The sequence below is a fragment of the Cajanus cajan genome, chromosome 3, assembly GCF_000230855.2.
Source record: "Cajanus cajan strain Asha chromosome 3, NIPB_CcT2T_4, whole genome shotgun sequence".
In the NCBI taxonomy this organism is placed as follows: Eukaryota; Viridiplantae; Streptophyta; class Magnoliopsida; order Fabales; family Fabaceae; genus Cajanus; species Cajanus cajan.
This window is the reverse complement of record NC_138519.1, coordinates 59,533,377-59,553,072: the sequence shown is the minus strand read 5'-3', so window position 1 is coordinate 59,553,072 and position 19,696 is coordinate 59,533,377. Positions and strand designations below refer to the sequence as shown.

At 31.6% G+C, this 19,696-nt stretch overlaps 1 protein-coding gene and 1 pseudogene across 2 annotated transcripts; both read right to left on the bottom strand.

Moving 5' to 3' along the window:
• Positions 1 to 2,769: 2,769 nt before the first annotated feature.
• Positions 2,770 to 3,691, bottom strand: LOC109813763 (hevamine-A). The gene is given in 3 exon segments (XM_020378017.3): positions 2,770 to 2,965; positions 2,968 to 2,997; positions 2,999 to 3,691. Coding segments are annotated over 3 exon segments (765 nt in total). The 5' UTR covers positions 3,689 to 3,691; the 3' UTR covers positions 2,770 to 2,920.
• A 2,908-nt stretch (positions 3,692 to 6,599) lies between these two features.
• LOC145955809 (two-component response regulator ARR3-like) lies at positions 6,600 to 18,882 on the bottom strand (annotated as a pseudogene). The gene is made up of 10 exons (XR_014432511.1): positions 18,306 to 18,882; positions 18,114 to 18,190; positions 17,938 to 18,015; positions 17,703 to 17,773; positions 17,396 to 17,522; positions 17,163 to 17,297; positions 16,814 to 16,953; positions 16,448 to 16,503; positions 16,285 to 16,354; positions 6,600 to 16,140 (listed from the first exon to the last, which is right to left on the bottom strand). The product of XR_014432511.1 is annotated as a two-component response regulator ARR3-like (transcript).
• Between the last annotated feature and the right edge of the window lie 814 nt (positions 18,883 to 19,696).

Sequence of the window (19,696 nt, the reverse complement as noted above, 5' to 3'; positions counted from 1 at the left end):
AAGTTAACTAAGCATTCTAAATTCCTAATTAGCTTTGAGACTCCCTCGTAAGTGTGTTCTATAGGCAAACAATAAATTAAATAGAAAATAGTTTATAGACACTATTATCCAACCACAAAGCAAATCATATAAAATAAGTTTATTTACTTTTATAATAATTGTCAAATAAGTTATACACATCAACAAAGTTCTCACATAAATAATAAGAATCAAATTACGATATGAGCTTACTCCATACCAATTACATTAATCTTTATTGGTTATCACTCTTTTAATTTAACATGACTTCATTTTTATTTATAAACAAATTTAAAATTTAAGATTAAAAACCAAACTTATTGTTGGGATACAAACAAGTCCCACATCGATAAAATAACACAAGAAATAACAACTTATATAATACAAACATACTTCAATGATTGAGAGGCCTTTTGGGTGATGACCAAAAGCAAAACCGTGAGGGCTAAGTCCCAAAGCGGACAATATCTCATCATTGTGGAGTATGTTTGTAATAAAATTATAAAATAACTCATAAAATATCCTCTCAGACAAATACCATAAAAATAACCCCCATCACTTATTAAGGAGATACTTGATTCATTTGCACTTTTTTGTTTTATTTTTATTTTTTGATGAAACAATTTCATACTACTCATCAATCAATTACTAATCCAAAATCTATTAAGTTTTGAAGACGATATCCAAAATAATTAAATCCTATATATTGAACACGAACACCTATCATACACGATAGTATTTTTAGGAGTTTTAGAAAGTTTACAGGGTTTTTTTTACTTCTTATCTAATTTGACTTTTAATTATCATAATTATTTATGTATTAAATATTAATAATTTAAAAGAATTATCAATAAATGAATTTTTTTGTTAGAATACAAGATATTTATCATAAATATAAAATATAATTTATATATTCAAATATAATATTTATTTACATATATATATATATATAATTTATCAAATTTTAATTATATATAATAAGTAAGTAGTGTTAAAATACTAGTTGTTTTAAAAAAAATAATTTAGAGATATTTTCATAATTTTTTTTGTTTTTTAAGTAATCATAATATTGATACGAATTATATATTAACTTTGTTGATAACTAGCTTCTATTAAAAGAGATGACTGACCATCTTTATTGAAATTATCATTCTAAACTACAATTTTTTTTTCTGCAACACTTAAACCTAAGACCTTGTCAAAAACCAAGTTTAATTTCACACAATCAATTAGTTTCCCTTTTTTATTATTATTCTCAAATAAGAAGATTTTTCTTTAATTTTATCAAATGTGTGGATCCAATCACAATCTTCTAACAAGTACAAATTTTTTTCTTTTTCGATAAATCCTTTAGTTTCACTTCTTCGATAATTAGAAAGATGTTTTCCAAATAAGTTTGAATTTTTTTAGTATAAAATCCGGACTTTTCTACAAGAAATTTATTTACTTATTTTTATTTTTTATTTTGTTTCATTATGCATTAATTCCCATGAAGTTTGATCATGTAGAATCCAACTAATTTTAGCCTTTAGTGAAAATACAAAATAAATCATGTTGATTTTTTTATTTGGTTTTAAGTGTTCTATTATATTTTATAATCATGTTATTAATATAAAGGGATATCTGCGGTGTAGATTGATTCAATTTTCTATCTTAAAAGTCATTCAAATAAAAAAAAAAAATTGAATGCAATTTGATTTGGTTTGCTTTGAAAGAATTACAATTTAAAATTTATTATTTTAAAATTAATTAAAAATATGTTATATTATATTAGTTGTTTAAGACTGTATGTTAAAAATGAAACTAAAATTATACAAATACTAAACACAATTCTTATCTTATTACTTTAATAAAAATATTTCTTTAATAAAATTTTAATTATCATATTAAATATTTTTTCTCATATATATAGTTTGCCACTTAAAAAAATTTATTTTCAAACGTCGTAAATAATATACAATTTTTTATTCTAAAATTAGTTTAATAACTTACAATTTTATAAAATACTCTATAATATTATAACATATATTTTTAAAAAAATATTTTTTAGTAATTTATAATTTTATAAAACATCTTGTATGTTATATAGTAAATATGTTCAAACCAAACTGTACGCGATTTTGAAAATTTAAAAACCGAGCCGAAACATTGAAAAAAATTGCAGTTTCATATTGGTTTTCGATTTTTTAGATCTGTTTGAAAATTTTCATTTAGGTTGCTTCGATTTTAAACATCCCTAATACAAACGACTTTATTTAAGTACTAAAATCACAAATCACATTAAAAAAAAAGTATAAATTTTCGGTAAGAAACAAGAAAGCTTCTTGGAATCAGATGGTTGGGAAAAGTTAGAAGTACCAGACAACCAAATATAAGAATATTTTCGCTGACATTCATATTTCATACGTCAATTCATATATAATTCATAAGTGAGTAACAAGAATATTTTCATTTCGCTGACATTCATATTTTCGCCGCGTTAAATCTTGGAGAACCTAACAAGGAGATTAGTCACTGCTATCGACGGTAGATACTCTAGGGACGAAAAGAAAAAAAGTGAGTAACAAGAATTATTGGATTTTAAACATAGCTCTTAATAGAGGAACTGTAACCACTCTTAATACATTGACCACAACTTAACACCTTAATGGCTGGAAGCACTTTGGAGGTAAGATCAGCATCAGGAATATGAAGCCACTGTTGGTAATTAGAGGATGAGAGGGATATAAACATTAAAAGCATAGGCCAAATAAAGAATATACTCAGAAGGTAACATATTGATTGATTAAAAGAAGTAAAACTGTGCACAATGATCTCTTATTTATAAAACTATTAACTTCTAACAGGATAGGTAACTAACCACAAGAGTATCTTGTTGGCAGGGATACTTGTGGTCTATTGTTTACACTTTACATGCATATTCAAGGTTACTAATTTCACCAAAAGTTTATATTGGCAAGGAGGGTTATTGTATAATTGGGAACCAAACAAAGTCAAAAAGGCCTTGTGTGAGAGCAGTTCCTATCCAAGGGTCAGGAAAAGGGCACTGAGGTGCTACAGTTATGCACACATTCTGGCTTTGGTTGGCCATGCCATACCCTTTAAGGAACATGGCAAGATCACGCCAGTGTTTGTTTGATCCACTTCCAATGTCAAAGTCAATGCCATCAAGAACAGCAGGGCCAAGAGGGCGAGTTGATGAATTTCCCCCCAAGAAGTTGTTCCAAAGGTATGAGGCTACTTCACTTGCATCCTCAGTGGATGCAATTGAGTTGCTTTCTCTACCTTCACCCAAGGACAGCAATACCTTGATGCCTATGGCTTGACATGACTCAATGTCAGAGCTTAAGCCAGTGCAACCATTACCATATGAAGGGTCACAATGACCAGCAAGATTAATTGTTGGGGTTTGGCCATTCACAAAGGTTGGCAAAAAGGCTATGATCACATAATCATATTTCCCTGTGGCACAAGCCTCCACCAGTGTTCCCTCTCTGTCATTCTGGCCCCAGTAGATTGCAACTTTGCCTGCATCAAAACCATTTGCTAGTGGTAACAAGACTAAGCATAAGAATCTGGCTGAGATTGCTGATTTCAGTGCCATTATCGAAAGGAGTTGTTTCAATTTTAAGGCTTCTATGTCATGCACTACGGCTTTTATAACTTTCATATATATATATATATATATATATATATATATATATATCTTTCAATCCCTTCCAAACTTTGGAGCCATGCTCATTGTATAATGATATAATAATCATTGGTGTTGACTTTGTGGTAGCAACGAGTAAATTTACCAATCTCGCTCTTGGCAATTCTAACATCTTCTATTGGCTATTGTTCAGTGCTCTCCTAAATTTCTTCCACTATCCTCCACTTATAAGAATGATAAATTAAAGTAGTAGTCAGATGAACAAAGCATGCTGCAAAATTAATAATTTTTTATAGGCATCGGTGGTGAAGTGATCATAACAATCAGGAATTAGTATCTTGTTATCTGAGAGGTTATTGATATTCATGAACTTGCTTCTTTGATAGGCTTTAAGATTCTGCACTGGCAACAGGGTAAGCACATATTCGTGGTGGTTTGACAACTCACAAGAGTAACACACAAGTTGCAACTCAGGTTGGAAAGTTAATTTTGATATTATTTCAACATAATTTTCCTCTTCTCTGAATTCAAAATAGGCACTTAGCAGAAAAGTAAAATAATAACATTGAATAATTTTAGCATGAAAAACTTTCTCCATATGTGTAAAGAAAAATCACAACACCCGTAAATCACTTAATTAATCTTTATTATAACGATAATGAGAATACAATACACCAATATTAGATCTTCAATTTGTAAATAACACTCATAAATTAGCTCTTTATTTTTCTCTCAAAGAAATTTTCTAAGAAACTTTATCTAATTTTTCGTTTTTTCTTTCATTCTCTTTCTCAATGAAGATGAGGATTTCTTTTGTTTCTTGTTGTGCTTCCATATTTTCACTCCCTCTATTTATAGATGATGAGTTGCTCCTTTGGTACGATCTAAGGAGGGAGCAAGAATTATAGGTAAAGGGGCCCAAATAAAATTTGTCTAATATACATCAAATTTTCTTAAAAGTTACAATTATGTGTTACAAAAATTTATTTTTATTATAATTTATCAAAATGTAATATTTCTCGTATATAGTATTAAGTATGAACATTATCTATAATTAAATTTGAACTCATTTTTCAACAATATTATTCAATATATACTAGCAAACGTATTGCAAACTGTAGTATTGACTAGCATATTTATAACTACAAAAAAAAATTGTTGCACCAGAGATTAGAAACACATTGAAATTTCACAAATAATAACGACGAAAACCAAGACGAGAGAATAAAAATAAGAAAAATATGTGTAAAATAATGATAGGAAGACCAAAAAAGAGAATATTGGTTGATTATCTCAAAACTTGAATAATCAATCTCTTGCATAATGTTCATAAGCTTGTTTCAATCACAATTTAACAATTTTATTGTAGTAAAAATTGGAAGACACTTCTAATATAATTTAACTAATTAATAACATTGAATTTACAAATCAATTAGAATCAAATCAATATAAAGGAAAATATTGATGAAGTTATTTGATTAAAAATACAATGATTTATAACTTCTAAAATAATAAAAAATATATAAGATAAAATAATATCAAAAATTGAAATTAATGATGCTCAAATATTTTATCTAGTTATTCCTTCAATAAAGACTAGAAAAAATAAAATATTTTCTAAAATGATAAAATAATAGTGTTTAATTTATTATGTGCACTAAATGTGTAAAAGATTTTTCACTGTCAAGCAATACAAATTAAGATAGACATGAATTTTAAGCAATTTTTCTAAAAGTCAATAAATTTACCTTACATAACAATTTTTTATTAGATGATAATGTAAAAAATCTTTAGAATAATATTACATAAACTATTTTTAAAAATATTAATTATTTTTATAAAAATAAAACAGAATATTTATTAAAAAAATAGATAAGATATAAATAACACTAAATATCATCATATATCTATAACTATGGTCTAAATAAAAATAATTATAGTTTTTTTTTATAAAAACAATGCCCTAATTCCAAATTAAATATCATATATGTAAAAAAAATCATGTATCATATATTAAAAGTATGTAAAAAAAAATCATGTATCAAATAAAAAGAAATCAGGCCACCCTCCAACATTGTTCCGTCGTCCTTGGTGCAATTTGCTGCATTGTAAAATGTATGTAGGTGGTGGTTGGCAAAGTTTCAACTCTTCATTTAATGATTTTGCATTGACATTGTGTGATAATTGTTTTTCATGAACAATTTCTTACATTCACGTTTCCAACCCACTAAATTTGAATAGACCCTACATTTCTTACCCTTCATCCATAAAGAAATATCTTTGGTTCTATTTGAGATCTATGTGAAGTCTGCAATTTCTTTACAAAATTTCAACCTTTTCTTTTGTTAAAGCTTTTGTCACCATATCTACATCATTGTCTTCGGTGTGTATTTTTTCAACTTTCAATAGTTTACCCAACACATTATGTATCTAGTGATATCTCATGTTGATGTCCTTGCGTGAAAAGTTGAAGTCTTGTTGAAATGAATTATCTTTTGATTACCATAATAAAAAAAATATAACTTTTTTTTTTTATTTTGTCGTAACTCTTGATGGAAATCTTAAAAGAGATTAGATTGATATAATTTCTTCTTCAAACTTTTTAGATGGATCTTTCACTTCTTGGACTCCTTCAAACTTTTTCAATGACTTCCATTAATGTTAGAAGTCATATCTAACACACAAAAGAAGGTAGAAATTTCCTTAGGTGACGCCACACTCTTAAAAAGTGATAAGTCTCTTCAATTTCTCACAATAATCAAGAAAGGATAAAAGGAAAACAAATATCAAAAGGAGAAACAAGTTTTGAGATTTTGAGAGAGAGAATTAGGAGAATAATTTTCGTCCAAATCATATATATATATATATATATATATATATATATATATATATATATATATATATATATATTCTCGAAGTTCCTACAAAATGAGTCAAAGCTATAATATATAGAATTTAGTTGGCTTATGGTGCAAGTTAGATTAATCACGATTAGTTATCTTGTACTTAAACTAATTAACTCTAGTTAAATGTCTAGAAGTCTAGTTAATTGTCTAGAAGCTTATAGAGCAAGTTATGCTAATCCTAGTTTAATAATAACCTATTTAGCTTAAGTTAACCCCAATTACCTAACTTAATCATTATAACTACTAAACTAATGATTAGTTTTGCTAAGTTGTTGAGATGTCATTATCAAAGCCATGTGGACATCCAAATTAAATAAGCCAAAAGAAGTTTGGGTCATCTAAGCCCAAATAAGTCTAACAAGACTTAGCCAATTACATCTCCCCTAATCTATTAATTACATCTTCAAGTACTACAAGGACAAGATTACCTACATTATTTGACCCAATGCAAGGCTAAAAATATCCTAATACCATCACTACTAATAAAAATGTATAACAATAATAGGAATATATCTTTTAAGGTAAGGTAAGCCTCCAAAGGAAGGATACCTACAAAATAAGGGTAAGTACCCTATAATTCTTCAAACTGACTTTATCAACTTTCATCCTTTCTGGACTTATTTCTTCTAAAGGGATTATTAGGAAGTAGGTTTCCATCAACTCTTGTAAGAACTTCTTCATCCACAATATCTCCTTACAACCCTCTGTAATTGCAACGAACTTTGCTTTTGTGGTGCTTAAAGCAATGCACTTTTGTAATCATTATTGTCATGTTATAATCCCCATGCAAAAGTAACCAAATATCTTGATGTAGTGTTTCTCAAATGCACATCTTTTGTCAAATATTCATCTAAGTACCGAAGAAACATTAAATTTCCTTTTTCCAAAAATATAAACAATTTTAACTAATTTGTTTTAGATATCTTAATATTCATTAATTTCACGACATTCCAATGCTCCTTTCTTAACTTTGACAGAAATCTGCTCACAACTCCCACAACATAAGAAATGTTTTGTTTTGTACAAATTATTGCATACATAAGGCTACACATTGTAGAAGAATGGGTGATGGAAAACTTGGAGTGGAATCGTATTGATGTTGATTCCTCTTCAGGCTTCTCCCTAGATCTTTGGCTCCTTGATTCTTCTCAAGCTTTTCCAAGTTTTCCAATGGAGGAGAAGATTTGGATTTCACCAAGATTTGGTGAAGAACACTCTTCAAGAGGCGCCACTCCATGGAAGAGAGATAAGCCATTTCAATCCTCACCACACTCTTGTATGAAGAGGATAAGAGGATTGGATGAATATCAAAGAGGTTAAGACTTTTAGAAGAGAGAAATTGGCTGAACAATTTCGGAATTCATCCTCATATATCATCAAAAGTGATTACAAAGGTAAGAAAAAGGTTTATATAGAGTGGGGAAACTTATGGTGCAAGCTATGTTAACTATGGTTCAAGAGAACCATGGTTAGCTTAGCTTGACTGGCCTAGTTGGTTTAGGAGACTTATGGAGAAAGCTTCTAACTAGAAGCTTGGGAATCAAGCTATGTTAGAAGCTTGTAGCACAAGCTTCCCAAGTGTGCAAGACAAGCCAAGTAATTTGACCAAAGGATTAGGCTAGGCGGCCAACGCTTGTTTTTCCATATTTAATCCAATCCAAAAACTTGGAGTTGGTTTAGTTAGGTTCACCAAATGATGGTGAAACCTAGCAAAACCAATTTCTTAGAAAATATGGAGCAAAACAAGCCTAATATGTAAAATTTGGCCTAGGCCCAATTCTGGCCCAATTACTTATTAGTTGCACCTTCACACCTTGCTATTTATCACCCCACTTCTACTACTGAAAAATATGAAAATGAATGACCCTTAATACAAGGTCAAATGGAGAAAAAGTCTCTAAGTAACATACCCTAAATTCCCAAAGGATAACCTATAATAAAAGAAAGAAAGTGTCTCACAAATACAAAGGCAAAATACACCTATACAAGCAACTACTATGTACAAGTATCATACAATGTATATACAATGGAGACTAAGAGACTAATAAGAGGAATCATACTCAATGCTCATAAAGAGCAAAGGTCTAAGAAGCACCTCCTCTATAGAAGTCTCCTCTAGCCTCCTAACCATGGACCTAGTTAAAGGCCCAATGGTCTTCAAGTGCGAGCCTCCTTGTATCATCCTTCATCCTTCTTGGTTTTACCTCTTCCAAAGAGATCCTTGGGGATTAGATTTCCATCAATAGGGCACCTTGCTCATTTCTTCTTTTTCTTCTTCATTCTTGGACATTGTCTCTTATTGAGTTTAAGATAAACAAGTAATGGTACATGCATTGGTTTAGCATTATGCATGTTCAACCGTTCAGTGATTGGTTTTCTTGATATAGTCTTCTTGTGACATCCACAACATCTTTCTAGATTGATCTCTAATGATCTTTATTCTAAAAGTCTTCTTTATTGCATCCAAATATTTCATGGAAAAAGATTTTCTCAATGCCTTCTTGATACAAACTATCTTTGTCCTTTCTTTCCCAACAATCAACATATTATCAACATACAATAGAAGTATGATGAATTCACCATTCTCATATTTTTTCACAAACACACAATGGTTTGTAGAGGTCTTCTTGAAACTGTGTATGGTCATGAACAGATTAAACTTCTTGTACCATTGTCTTGGAACCTGTTTTAAACCATATAGACTTTTCTTCAAGTGACACATTAAGTGTTCTTTCCTTAATTTTGCAAAACCTCTTAGTTGCTCCATCTAAATTTGTTCTAAATCTCTGTGCAAGAATATGTTGTTTTGATATCAAGTTATTTTATTTCCAAATTTAATTTGGCAACTAGACCAAGAATTGCTCTAATGAATATCATCTTCACCACTAGTGAGAATATTTCTTCAAAATCTATTTTTTTTCTTAATTTCACCCCCTCGTGACAATTCGAGCTTTGCACCTAGGGTTTAGGTTATTCTCTTTCATCTTGAGTTTGAACACCTACTTATTGTTTAATGTTTTTCTTCCTTCTGGTAATTTCATCATGCCATATGTGTGATTCTTTCGAACAATATTCTTATTTGTAGGATCCCATAATTTGAAGCCATGTTCTCTCTTGCTGAGCCAATTTATAGGAATTCTTTTGCTTTAGCATCAAAATTTTCTCTTTCATCTATTTTGAAATATAAAAAAAATGTCTTATTGTCAAAAAATCTCAAGTGACCAAAAAAGACTTTTTGTCTAGACCATACTTCATCTAGAAGTTATAACACTGTGCATTTTTATTAATTATTATTGATTTTGTTTAATTGTATGTTTTGGTGATTTTGTATTTTAATTGTTGAGAAACTCTGGAATTTAGGAATTCCTAAGCAATTTCTCTGGCCAGAGATTCAATTTGACCTATAGGAGAAGGCATATAAGGTTTTCCTTAAGTTATGAGTTTCATAAGTTCATTCTTAAGAAATCCTAGAGAGATAGTTTAGAGAGAAGAACTATAAAGATTGAGAGAACCTCTTCCTCCTTAAACCTTCCTTAGATTTAATGATCCTTCCTCAGAGATTTTGAGAAATTGTGTTGTTGATTCAAGTCAATTGAGCTATGAATAAGAATTCTATAGTGTTAGTGTAGAGTTCCCGGAAACTTGGTTTCTTCTTCCTTTTCTTCCTCTAATATTAGTGGATTTTGAGGTAAGGAAAACTAAACTTGATTCTTTTTTGATTGGTGTTTGATTGTATTAAATTTGTGATTTCATGGTTGAATCTTGGAATGGAACTAGTGTATGGTTTTTGGTATTTTGAAGCATGTGAAGTGAAATTCTGATTCTAGTCAAATTGTTGTTGCATGATGTTATTTTGATGACAAATGATTTGTATATGAAGGATGGATATGTATTGTTGTGCTACATGCTTGGATTTTCTGATTTTCATGTTTGGAGAGTGAAAATCAGGGTTTTGCCAAGTGTAGCATTCCTCATCACATTGGTCATAACTTTAAGGTGTCGAACATGACATGAGTTATAAGCTTTCTACCTCACTGACATTGGACGTAAGGTTGGTAGCATCGGACGAGAGTTCAAAGAAAGCTCTCTAACTTGGTCACGTCGAATATGGGTTAAATGTTGTTGCATGTGAGAGCCTTGGAACTCTTTGACTTTATGTCGTCGAGCCCTAGTTGAGTGGCATCAGGCGTAATCAAGACATGATCTTTCTACCTAGACAACGTTGGGTATCAATTTAGTGACACCAATCATGTGTCAAATAGAGGCTCTTTTCTTGAAATGAGGTTAAGCGTGGATACACCAGGCATAAGAACAATAAGAACTCCTTGCCTTATCTATGTTAGGCACAGGCATGGATTACTTAATGAATATGTGTTGTTTCTTACCTAATTGTTGAGCATGTATAGGTTATTTGGATTTATTACATGTTATATGTTGTTACATGTGGCTAGTTCTTTATACATTGATCTGAGATAATGTACATTGATGATTATATTGTTACAATGTTGAGGTGATTGTATTGAGAATGCTTAAGATATTATGATGTGTTGTGTTGATCAACTCAAGACTAGAGGAGAGGATGTTTTAGAAAGTTGAATATCTCATTATGAGGATATTGTTGTGGTACTCTATGAGCCCAGTTGTTGAAAACCCTTCTTGAGTAATTGATTATTGAAGTGTATAGTTGAGTCTCCTCTAGGACCTTAGTTGATACGGTATGTGAATAAAGTCAAGGCATAATATCTATAAGTGACTACAGTATAGGATCAAGTTGAGCTATATTGATTATAAAGTGACCACTATTGATCTGTGTGGGGGCTAGGTCGAGTCAAACGCGTATAAAGTGACCAAACTGAGTAAGGTACAAGGTTGGGGACCAAAATCCCTAACTAAGTACTAGAAAGGACGTAGTATTTAGAGGTTACTCGGTAGGATAATCCCATAAGAGGCTTAGTTATACATGCTAACTTTGTGGTAGGCTGACACCCAAGTTATTCTACCCTTATAGAAGTACTAGAGTTTCCTAGTTTAATTGGTAAAATATGAGAAATCATGTTGTTGTGGATTTTTATCCAATTTGACTATTCATCTAACAGGTGTAAAAAGATCGTGTTGTTGGTTTGGTAGGGTCAAATTACTTAGACTACTTATTTGATTTATAAGAGATCTCTTAGTTATGCATATAATGTGATTATTATGGCATTGTTCATATGCTATGTGGATTTGTTGAATGGTTTGGTTTTGGTGTAAGTGAAAATTGTTGTGATTTGATCAAGTTGTTTACCTTTTTAAGGTGTTGGAATGCCATGTTGAGGTGTTATTTTTGTGTTGCTAAGTTGTGAGCCATGAGGTGTTGTGTTGTGTGGTTTACATGATGATGTTGGTAGTATAAATGGATTTACTTTTATACTTGTATTATGATTATTCTTTCAAATATTAGTTTACCTTTGCATGTTTCATTATGGTGGGACTACAATGATCATACTTGGTATGAGAGAAGGGCAATGATAAACTACAAGTGGAATTCGTGTTGAGGCCATACTGGTGATGGTGGTGTTGAACTTTTGGAGCTACCATGGTTTAGTTGGTTATTAGTTGTGTTTATTAACTAGAAACTAGGATTTTTTCATACTTTAATATCAGATTATTGTATGTGTGTGTATATGCTTGTTATATGTTTTCTTTTATTCTTAAACTTTTACATATGTTAATCCTAGGTAGTTACATTTATGTGTTTGTTGCTAGTCACATTTATTGCGTAAAGTGTAGAGACCATGGTGGGTTGTTAAAAAAGCTTTCCATCTCAAGGACTTGAAGGAGCAAATTTATTAGATCAACGACAATTTTCATAACCTTACCCCAAAATGATTAGAGAAGTTTTTCTTAGGGAAACATTCTTCTAACTTTCTCTACAATTGTTTTATTCATCCTTTCAGCTACACTATTCATCTTAGGAGTTTCGGGAGGTACTTTTTCATGTCTTTTCTCACGAGTTTTGCAATATGGCTCAAATTGGTCTGTGTATTCTCCATCATTATTAGTTCTCACACATTTCAACTTTCTTCTGGATGCTCATTCTATAGAATAATGAAACTCCTTAAAAGCTTGAAGAACTTGATTTTTTGTCTTTAATGGATACACACACTTTTTTAAGTGATCATTTATGAAGGTAATAAAGCATTGGTCACTTCCAATGGACTTTTCCAATGTTGAGCAAACATCAGAGTGAATAAGATCTAGAATGTGCTTTCTTTTTCTTGAATCACTAGGTCTCTTAAAAGATACTCTATGTTGTTTGTGTGCTAGACATTCCAACAAGATTCTATTGGTTGCCCTTTAATGTTTTGGAGATGATCTTTTGCGAGGATCTCCAAACCCTTCTCACTCATGTGGTCCAATCATTTGTGTCACAATTCCTTGTATGTGTCTTCAGTGAAATTTGTCTCCTTTTTGTATATCTTTTCTTGCATAAAGTATAATGAGCCTTCCTTCTTTTCACAAGCAATGATCATACTTTCTCGATTAAATTTCCATCTACCAACACCAAATTGGTTTATCATTCCAACTTTATCTAACCTGCATGCTTAAAATGAGTTTGTCATTAGAGTTACTTCACTAGTGCCAACATCCTTGTTTGTGATATGATTTCCCATCTTCATCGTACCAAAGTCTATTTTTTTTAGTATGATGAGAAAAATTCTTCACGAGGAGTTACATGAAAAGATGCCCTTGAGTCAATTATCCAAATGCAATAATCAGATGCAACATTTAAATAATTTTCTTCTCCAATAAGAAATAATTTCTCATCATTTTGAGGCCACTACAGTGGTTGTCCCATCTTCCTTCTTCTTTTTTGGGTCAATCTGGTTAGGGTGGATTATTCTAGCCTATTGGTCTTTCTTCAAGAATCTACACTTAGACTTCTTATGACCTACTTTACCACAATAATAACAACTTAGTCAAGTGCAAGATTTGGATTCGCCTTGTAATTTTCCGCAATCTCTTTTTTTGCAACTCTTACTCATTCCTCTATTTTAAATTTCATTAGCTTTTGAAATGGTTGTTCAAGCCTTTTTCTCATTGTCTTGCCTCTTCATTTAGCAAATTATTTGTGATTGAATCCATGCTAGGCTTTCCTTTTGGAGCAGAATTGTAGAGAGTGATAACTAGATTGTCCCAACTCTCAATTAGAGAACTAAGGAGTAGAAGACTCTACAATTCATCATCTATCTTCATTTTTATTTTAGTTAGTTGGTTCACAATACCTTTGAAGGTATTCAAATGCTTGATCAAGCTTTAACATTTCATGTACTCAAACTTCACTAATCTTCTAATAATGTGAGCCTTATTTATGGACGTCTTCTTTTCAATCAAGGATTCAAGCTATGTCCATAACTCATACACATTGTTATAAATTGTTATGTTCTTGAACAAGCTTCAATCAATATATTTTCAAATCATAGTTATCACTTTCTAATTGTGGAGCTCTTAATCTCTATTAGTCTTCCCCTCTAGTTTATCTTGTTGGGTGATTGGTTCATGTAAATCCTTGCAATATAAATGGTCTTCCATCATCAACTTCCAATATGAGTAATTTTCAAAAATTAGCTTGAACATGTCTTTATCATAAGTGACAAATCCCTCTATCTTGAGTTACATGGGATAAATCGTGAACTAAGAATGACCATATTTTGGAACAATTACTATAGTTTTTGAATAGTATGTGACACCCTCTACCCCAATATATATATATAATAATGATAAAAAGAATGTCTTATTGAGTTAAAAATCTTTAGAATTAAAACAACAATTCCAATAACATGAGAGTAGAGAATTCACATTCATCAACTTTAAAACATGATCAAATGCGGAAAAAAATAAAACACGAGTTCTTCCAAAATATAATAATGAAATCCTAACTACGCCTAGCTATGCCCTGACGTGACATATCCTATCAGAGCATGCCCAACTGAAGCCTAAGCCTCATCACTAACATCATCATGCTAATGATCACCTGCAACACAATTTTAAACACATACAAAGAACAACAAGGGAGTGAGAAACATCTCACTCGGTTCCAAGTGTAGAAATAACAGTTTGGTAACACACACACAAATCATACAATCAAAGTCATAACTACTCATTAATCAGATGCAAATTCAATTTTTACAAATAATACATACACAGTCATTCATCATACAAAGATGTCATGGACTTGACTCATAGATGCATGCATCTGGCGCCAGTCACGTATCTCATGATCATATTTCTCATCATATCATCTCGTCATATCATCATGTTACGTTGTGGGTGACCCTAAGGTACACCTTATTAGCATGTTACGTCGTGGGTGACCCTAAGGTACACCTTGTTAGCTTGTTACATCACTGGTGCATGTCACACACACTACTAGAAAAATTAAAATTAGAGAGGGAACAAATCCGTCACTAATTTTGATAAAATCCGTCACAAATCAATTAGTGACGGAATTTGTGACGGAAATGATTCCGTCACAAAATTTGGCGTCACAAAATATTTAGTGACGGATTATTTTCTTCGTCACAATTAGTGACGGAATTAAGGCATCACAAACAATATAATTTCCGTCACTAATTTCTAATAATAAATGTTTAGAAATTAATAAAAATCCCTCGCAATTTGTGAGGGATTAAATCCCTCGCAATTTGTGAGGGATTAAATCCGTCACAAACTGTGATGACTTTAATTAAGTAGAATCCGTCACAATTTGCGAGAGATTAAATCCCTCGCAATTTGTGAGGGATTAAATCCATCACAAACTGTGATGACTTTAATTAAGTAGAATCCGTCACAATTTGCGACGCCAGAATGCCGTCACAATTTGCGACGGATTTTATCCGTCACTAACTGGGATGAATCCCTCACTAACTGTTGATGACTAAATTTGAGGAAACCATTTGTTTTTAAGAGTCTGGTAATCGATTACCTATACATGTAATCGATTACTAGACAATGAAAATCATATGTTCGAAATTTACTTATTAAAAGGTTCTCTGGTAATCGATTACCCATTTCTTGTAATCGATTACCAGAAGATGAAAATTCCAAATTTTAATTTAAACTTTACAACTTGAAACTAAACCGTTGTAATCGATTACCAAGTCTTGTAATCGATTACCAGAGCCTATTATTCTAGACTAAACAATAACATTTGTCTTCTAAAATTTAATAACAAGTAACTAAGTGTGCTATATAATCCTATCAGATGCAAACAATCATTGAAAAATGCGTTTTTAGTATGTTAATGGAACAATTATTGATTCAAGATCTTGCGTATTTAATTTGTACAATTAATCAACTGTATATAATAACTCATTACTATTGTCCAACATATTATATTCATATGTTCTCATATAGTAAAACTCTAACAGTAATAATTATAAAAATTGAATGATAAAAAGGTTATAAATACCTTCAGTAAATCAGAAACCTTCTCAGCAATATATCTTTGTTCAATATTGACTCCCTCCTATGTTACTTATGAACATGAATGCACAGTATAACTTCATCAACACATTACACCTAAAAGTAAAACTTAATAAATTCTAGGAACAATATATATAAATTATTGCAACCGAAACTACATGTCTGGGTGGGTTCAAAACTATATATGGAATAAATAATACAAAAACACAATAACAAAACTCCAGCAACTTAGGTACTCACCAATTCCAGTTTCTGAATTATCAAGATTCCCCTACTTTTGATCTAGAGACAAGCCAGATCCTACTTTTTCCTGAAACAGTTTTTAATAGGCAAACTGAAGTCAAGGCAATACAAAATTGCATTCTCTTAACATCACATCAGATACCAAATGTATCATGATTACCTTTATAGGATTCAAAGACACTAATGCTTTAGCATTATCTGACTCACTATCTGAATCTGCATTCCACAATTGGAAGAAATTCAGAAAAGAATACTATATATGTACTGAATAATAAGAGCAACAAACCAACAACGAATGAATTATCAAGCAAATTTGTGAACATGTGAAACTCCCAATGTAGCACTAGTAAATTTTTGTATTAGTCATTAAAAAGAAAATAGTTAAAAAAAATTATGAACATCAAGTGGTAATTTTTTTTTATTATCAGTATAGAAGTATAGCTATAATAACAATGTCAATTCTTTTTTTATTTGTCTTTTTTTTATTATATATAATACGATGATAAAAATTAAAATGTGATATTACCTTTAGTGTGTTTTCCTGACTGAAATATTTTGAATTTCTTTTCCTTCTATGAGTAACCCTTTTGCTTGCCAACTTGGAGAGACAGAGAGAGAGAGATCATGTCACAAGAAGCTAAACATGTGTTGTGATTTGCCAAAGCCCTGTCAAGTTACTAAGAAATAAAAGTCTCTTTTTATAGCAAAGCATTATATGATAAAATTATATATGCAGGTAAGGATTCCAATTAGTGAGTCAAAATACCAATAAAGAAATTCAAAACTAACAATGGAACTTGAGCTTATAACAGAGGGAAAAGAAAGCAAGCTACAGAGACGGATCAGCACAAGAATTTCTAAGTTGAATTAGATACCTGTATGTCCCCTCTGGTTGCTTTACAGCTGCATTGAGGAAAAAGGAAGCAGCAAGGCATCTGCGAAATTGAAGCATATCATCTCCACAAGATGAAGGATTCAGACCCATTTGTTGAACATGACCCTGAATCTGCCTGCAAATAGTATTTTAGAAATGAGAAAGCATAAATGTCTGGACTAGAGTACATTATAAATAATATTTTTATATTTAACTTAAAAATAATAAAATTACCTGTGAATGTCACAAGCATGTCTAAGAGACCGGCTATTAATAAAGTTTTCCTTGCACCATTTTCTATAAACCTTTTATAAAATAATGCAGATTTGGACTAATACTGCCGTAGAAAGATCTTCAACACCTATAATGAAATTCTGTTAGAGAAAACGAGAGAAAACGACTAAAATTGTTAGAGAAATATAAAATAAAAGGGATATAATTGTTCTCACCGAGTTCAGCCAGAAAATCAAAGGCATCCAGCTTCCTAAAACCACACAAGAACCAAATAGTAAAACACTAACAATTCTAATCAAGATCTTACCTATCAATTCGGGTAAAGATATTCTCAGAAGACATAACCACCACTGGAATCTCTCTAAATACAGATGACTCCTGCAGAGATTAACAGAAGGAAAAAAATTAAAAATCAAGAAGAAAAGGGGGAAAACCCACTACTATTAAATCAGCAAAACACTAACAATTCTCCATTCTCTCTTCCATTCATCTACCACAACAAATTAAATTTAAAATAAAAAATAAAAAATCTGATTTCTCACCTTTATCTTCTTGAGTAATTCATATCCAATCATCCCCGGCATAGAATAGTTTGTCATAATCAAATTAACCTTCACACCCTGTCACCACAGAAATCATACAACAACATAAGCATCACTTCCAAGTGCCAAGTAAAAACCCCAAATTATTAAACAACCCAAAAGCCAAATTTGCTTACATCAAAATCAATGGAGCTCTTATCCCCATCCAACCCCAAATACTACAGAGCCATGCTCCTACTCTCCACCATCATCACTGCCAAAACCAAAAACCCATTTCCAAAAACTATCAAAACCCATTTCCAAAAACCATCAAAACCCGATCCAAGTGCAAGAGAAAACACCAAAATTTTCCACCTTTAGTTACATACCTTTGCAAGATGAGATTTTTAGCAAGCGTTCAATGACCTTGCGATCGACGTGGCTGTCATCAACGGCGAGCACGTGCAACTTTCCAGCACCAATTTCTGGCATGAGAAGATCAGCGGCGGCAACCATGTTCCCTCGGTTGAATGAAGAAAGAAAAGGGGTGTGAGAAAAATAGGAGAAAAAAAGGGATATGTGTAGGGTTAGGAAATCGGGGACAGTGATGCGGTGGTTGAAGGAAGTGGTTGGAGTGGTGTTGGACGAGGAGAGTTTATCGAGCGCCGTGGAGTCGAGACGCACTTGAGCGCGGGACGTGGCGACGGCGAAGACGGAGGTGGAAGAGGGAGGCGCGGGTAGTTTAAGGGGGAAAATGTGAAGAGACAGAGAATGTGTGAAGAGGGCTCCCTTCTGCCCTCTTTTAGGGTTTCTGAAATTACCCTTTTGCCCTTCTAGAAGGCTTGGGTCAAATTGGGCCCAAACTGATTTGAACATTGCAAAACAAGGCCCAAAACGTTTCCAGATTCCGTGGGTCATTTTCGGGCTCCATTTTGACCATCTTAGGCTTCGAATTAGGAGATGCACATTAGTTAGACATTTGTATCTTTTTCTCTTAGCTTTCCAACGCCACCAAGATTGCTCAATTCGGAGTCCTGTAGCTCCAGATATGGCCAAAAAACCGAGCGAAGGTCAAACTGTCCAGAAACAGAAATTTGATTAGTTTTGCAATTAGGCCCATAATTCAAATGACAATTAGAAAACATGATAAAACCACGAAATTAACCCTAAATGTGAGAAGTAATCAATGCCTTAATGATATGAATTGAAGCACTAAATTACGGCTCATCAATCAGTTTATAAGAAAAAGGACTACAAATTTTAGTTCCTAGCCAATCAAACCATCTTGAAATCAATTTTCTTTCCACCCTAATAGTCACAACTGCACTAATAAGCTTTTTCATACACAAAATTACTACAATTACAACAACATGACTGAAGTTCAGAAAAACCTTGCACTTCCAATCATGAAAAACCATAACCATAACCTCTATCAGATAACCCCTCGCATTGGCCGCAACATCCATCAAAACCCTCATACAAACACAATGGATGCAAAAAAATTTGGAAATCACTCAACTCTCCAACTAAAACCAACAAGGAGAAAGCCTCATCTAAAGTAAATGCTATAAAACACGGGTTTGTGGAGTAGTTTTATATTGTTATAAATTTGTTGAAATGATTTTGTAATATAGTTTTGTTGAAATGATTTTGTAATTTTAAGGGAAATATGTTAACTGATATGTCAAATAAATATTCTAATTATTTTATAATAAATTAAAATAAAAATATAATAAAATATGTTAACTGATATGTCAAATAAAATACATTAAAATATTAT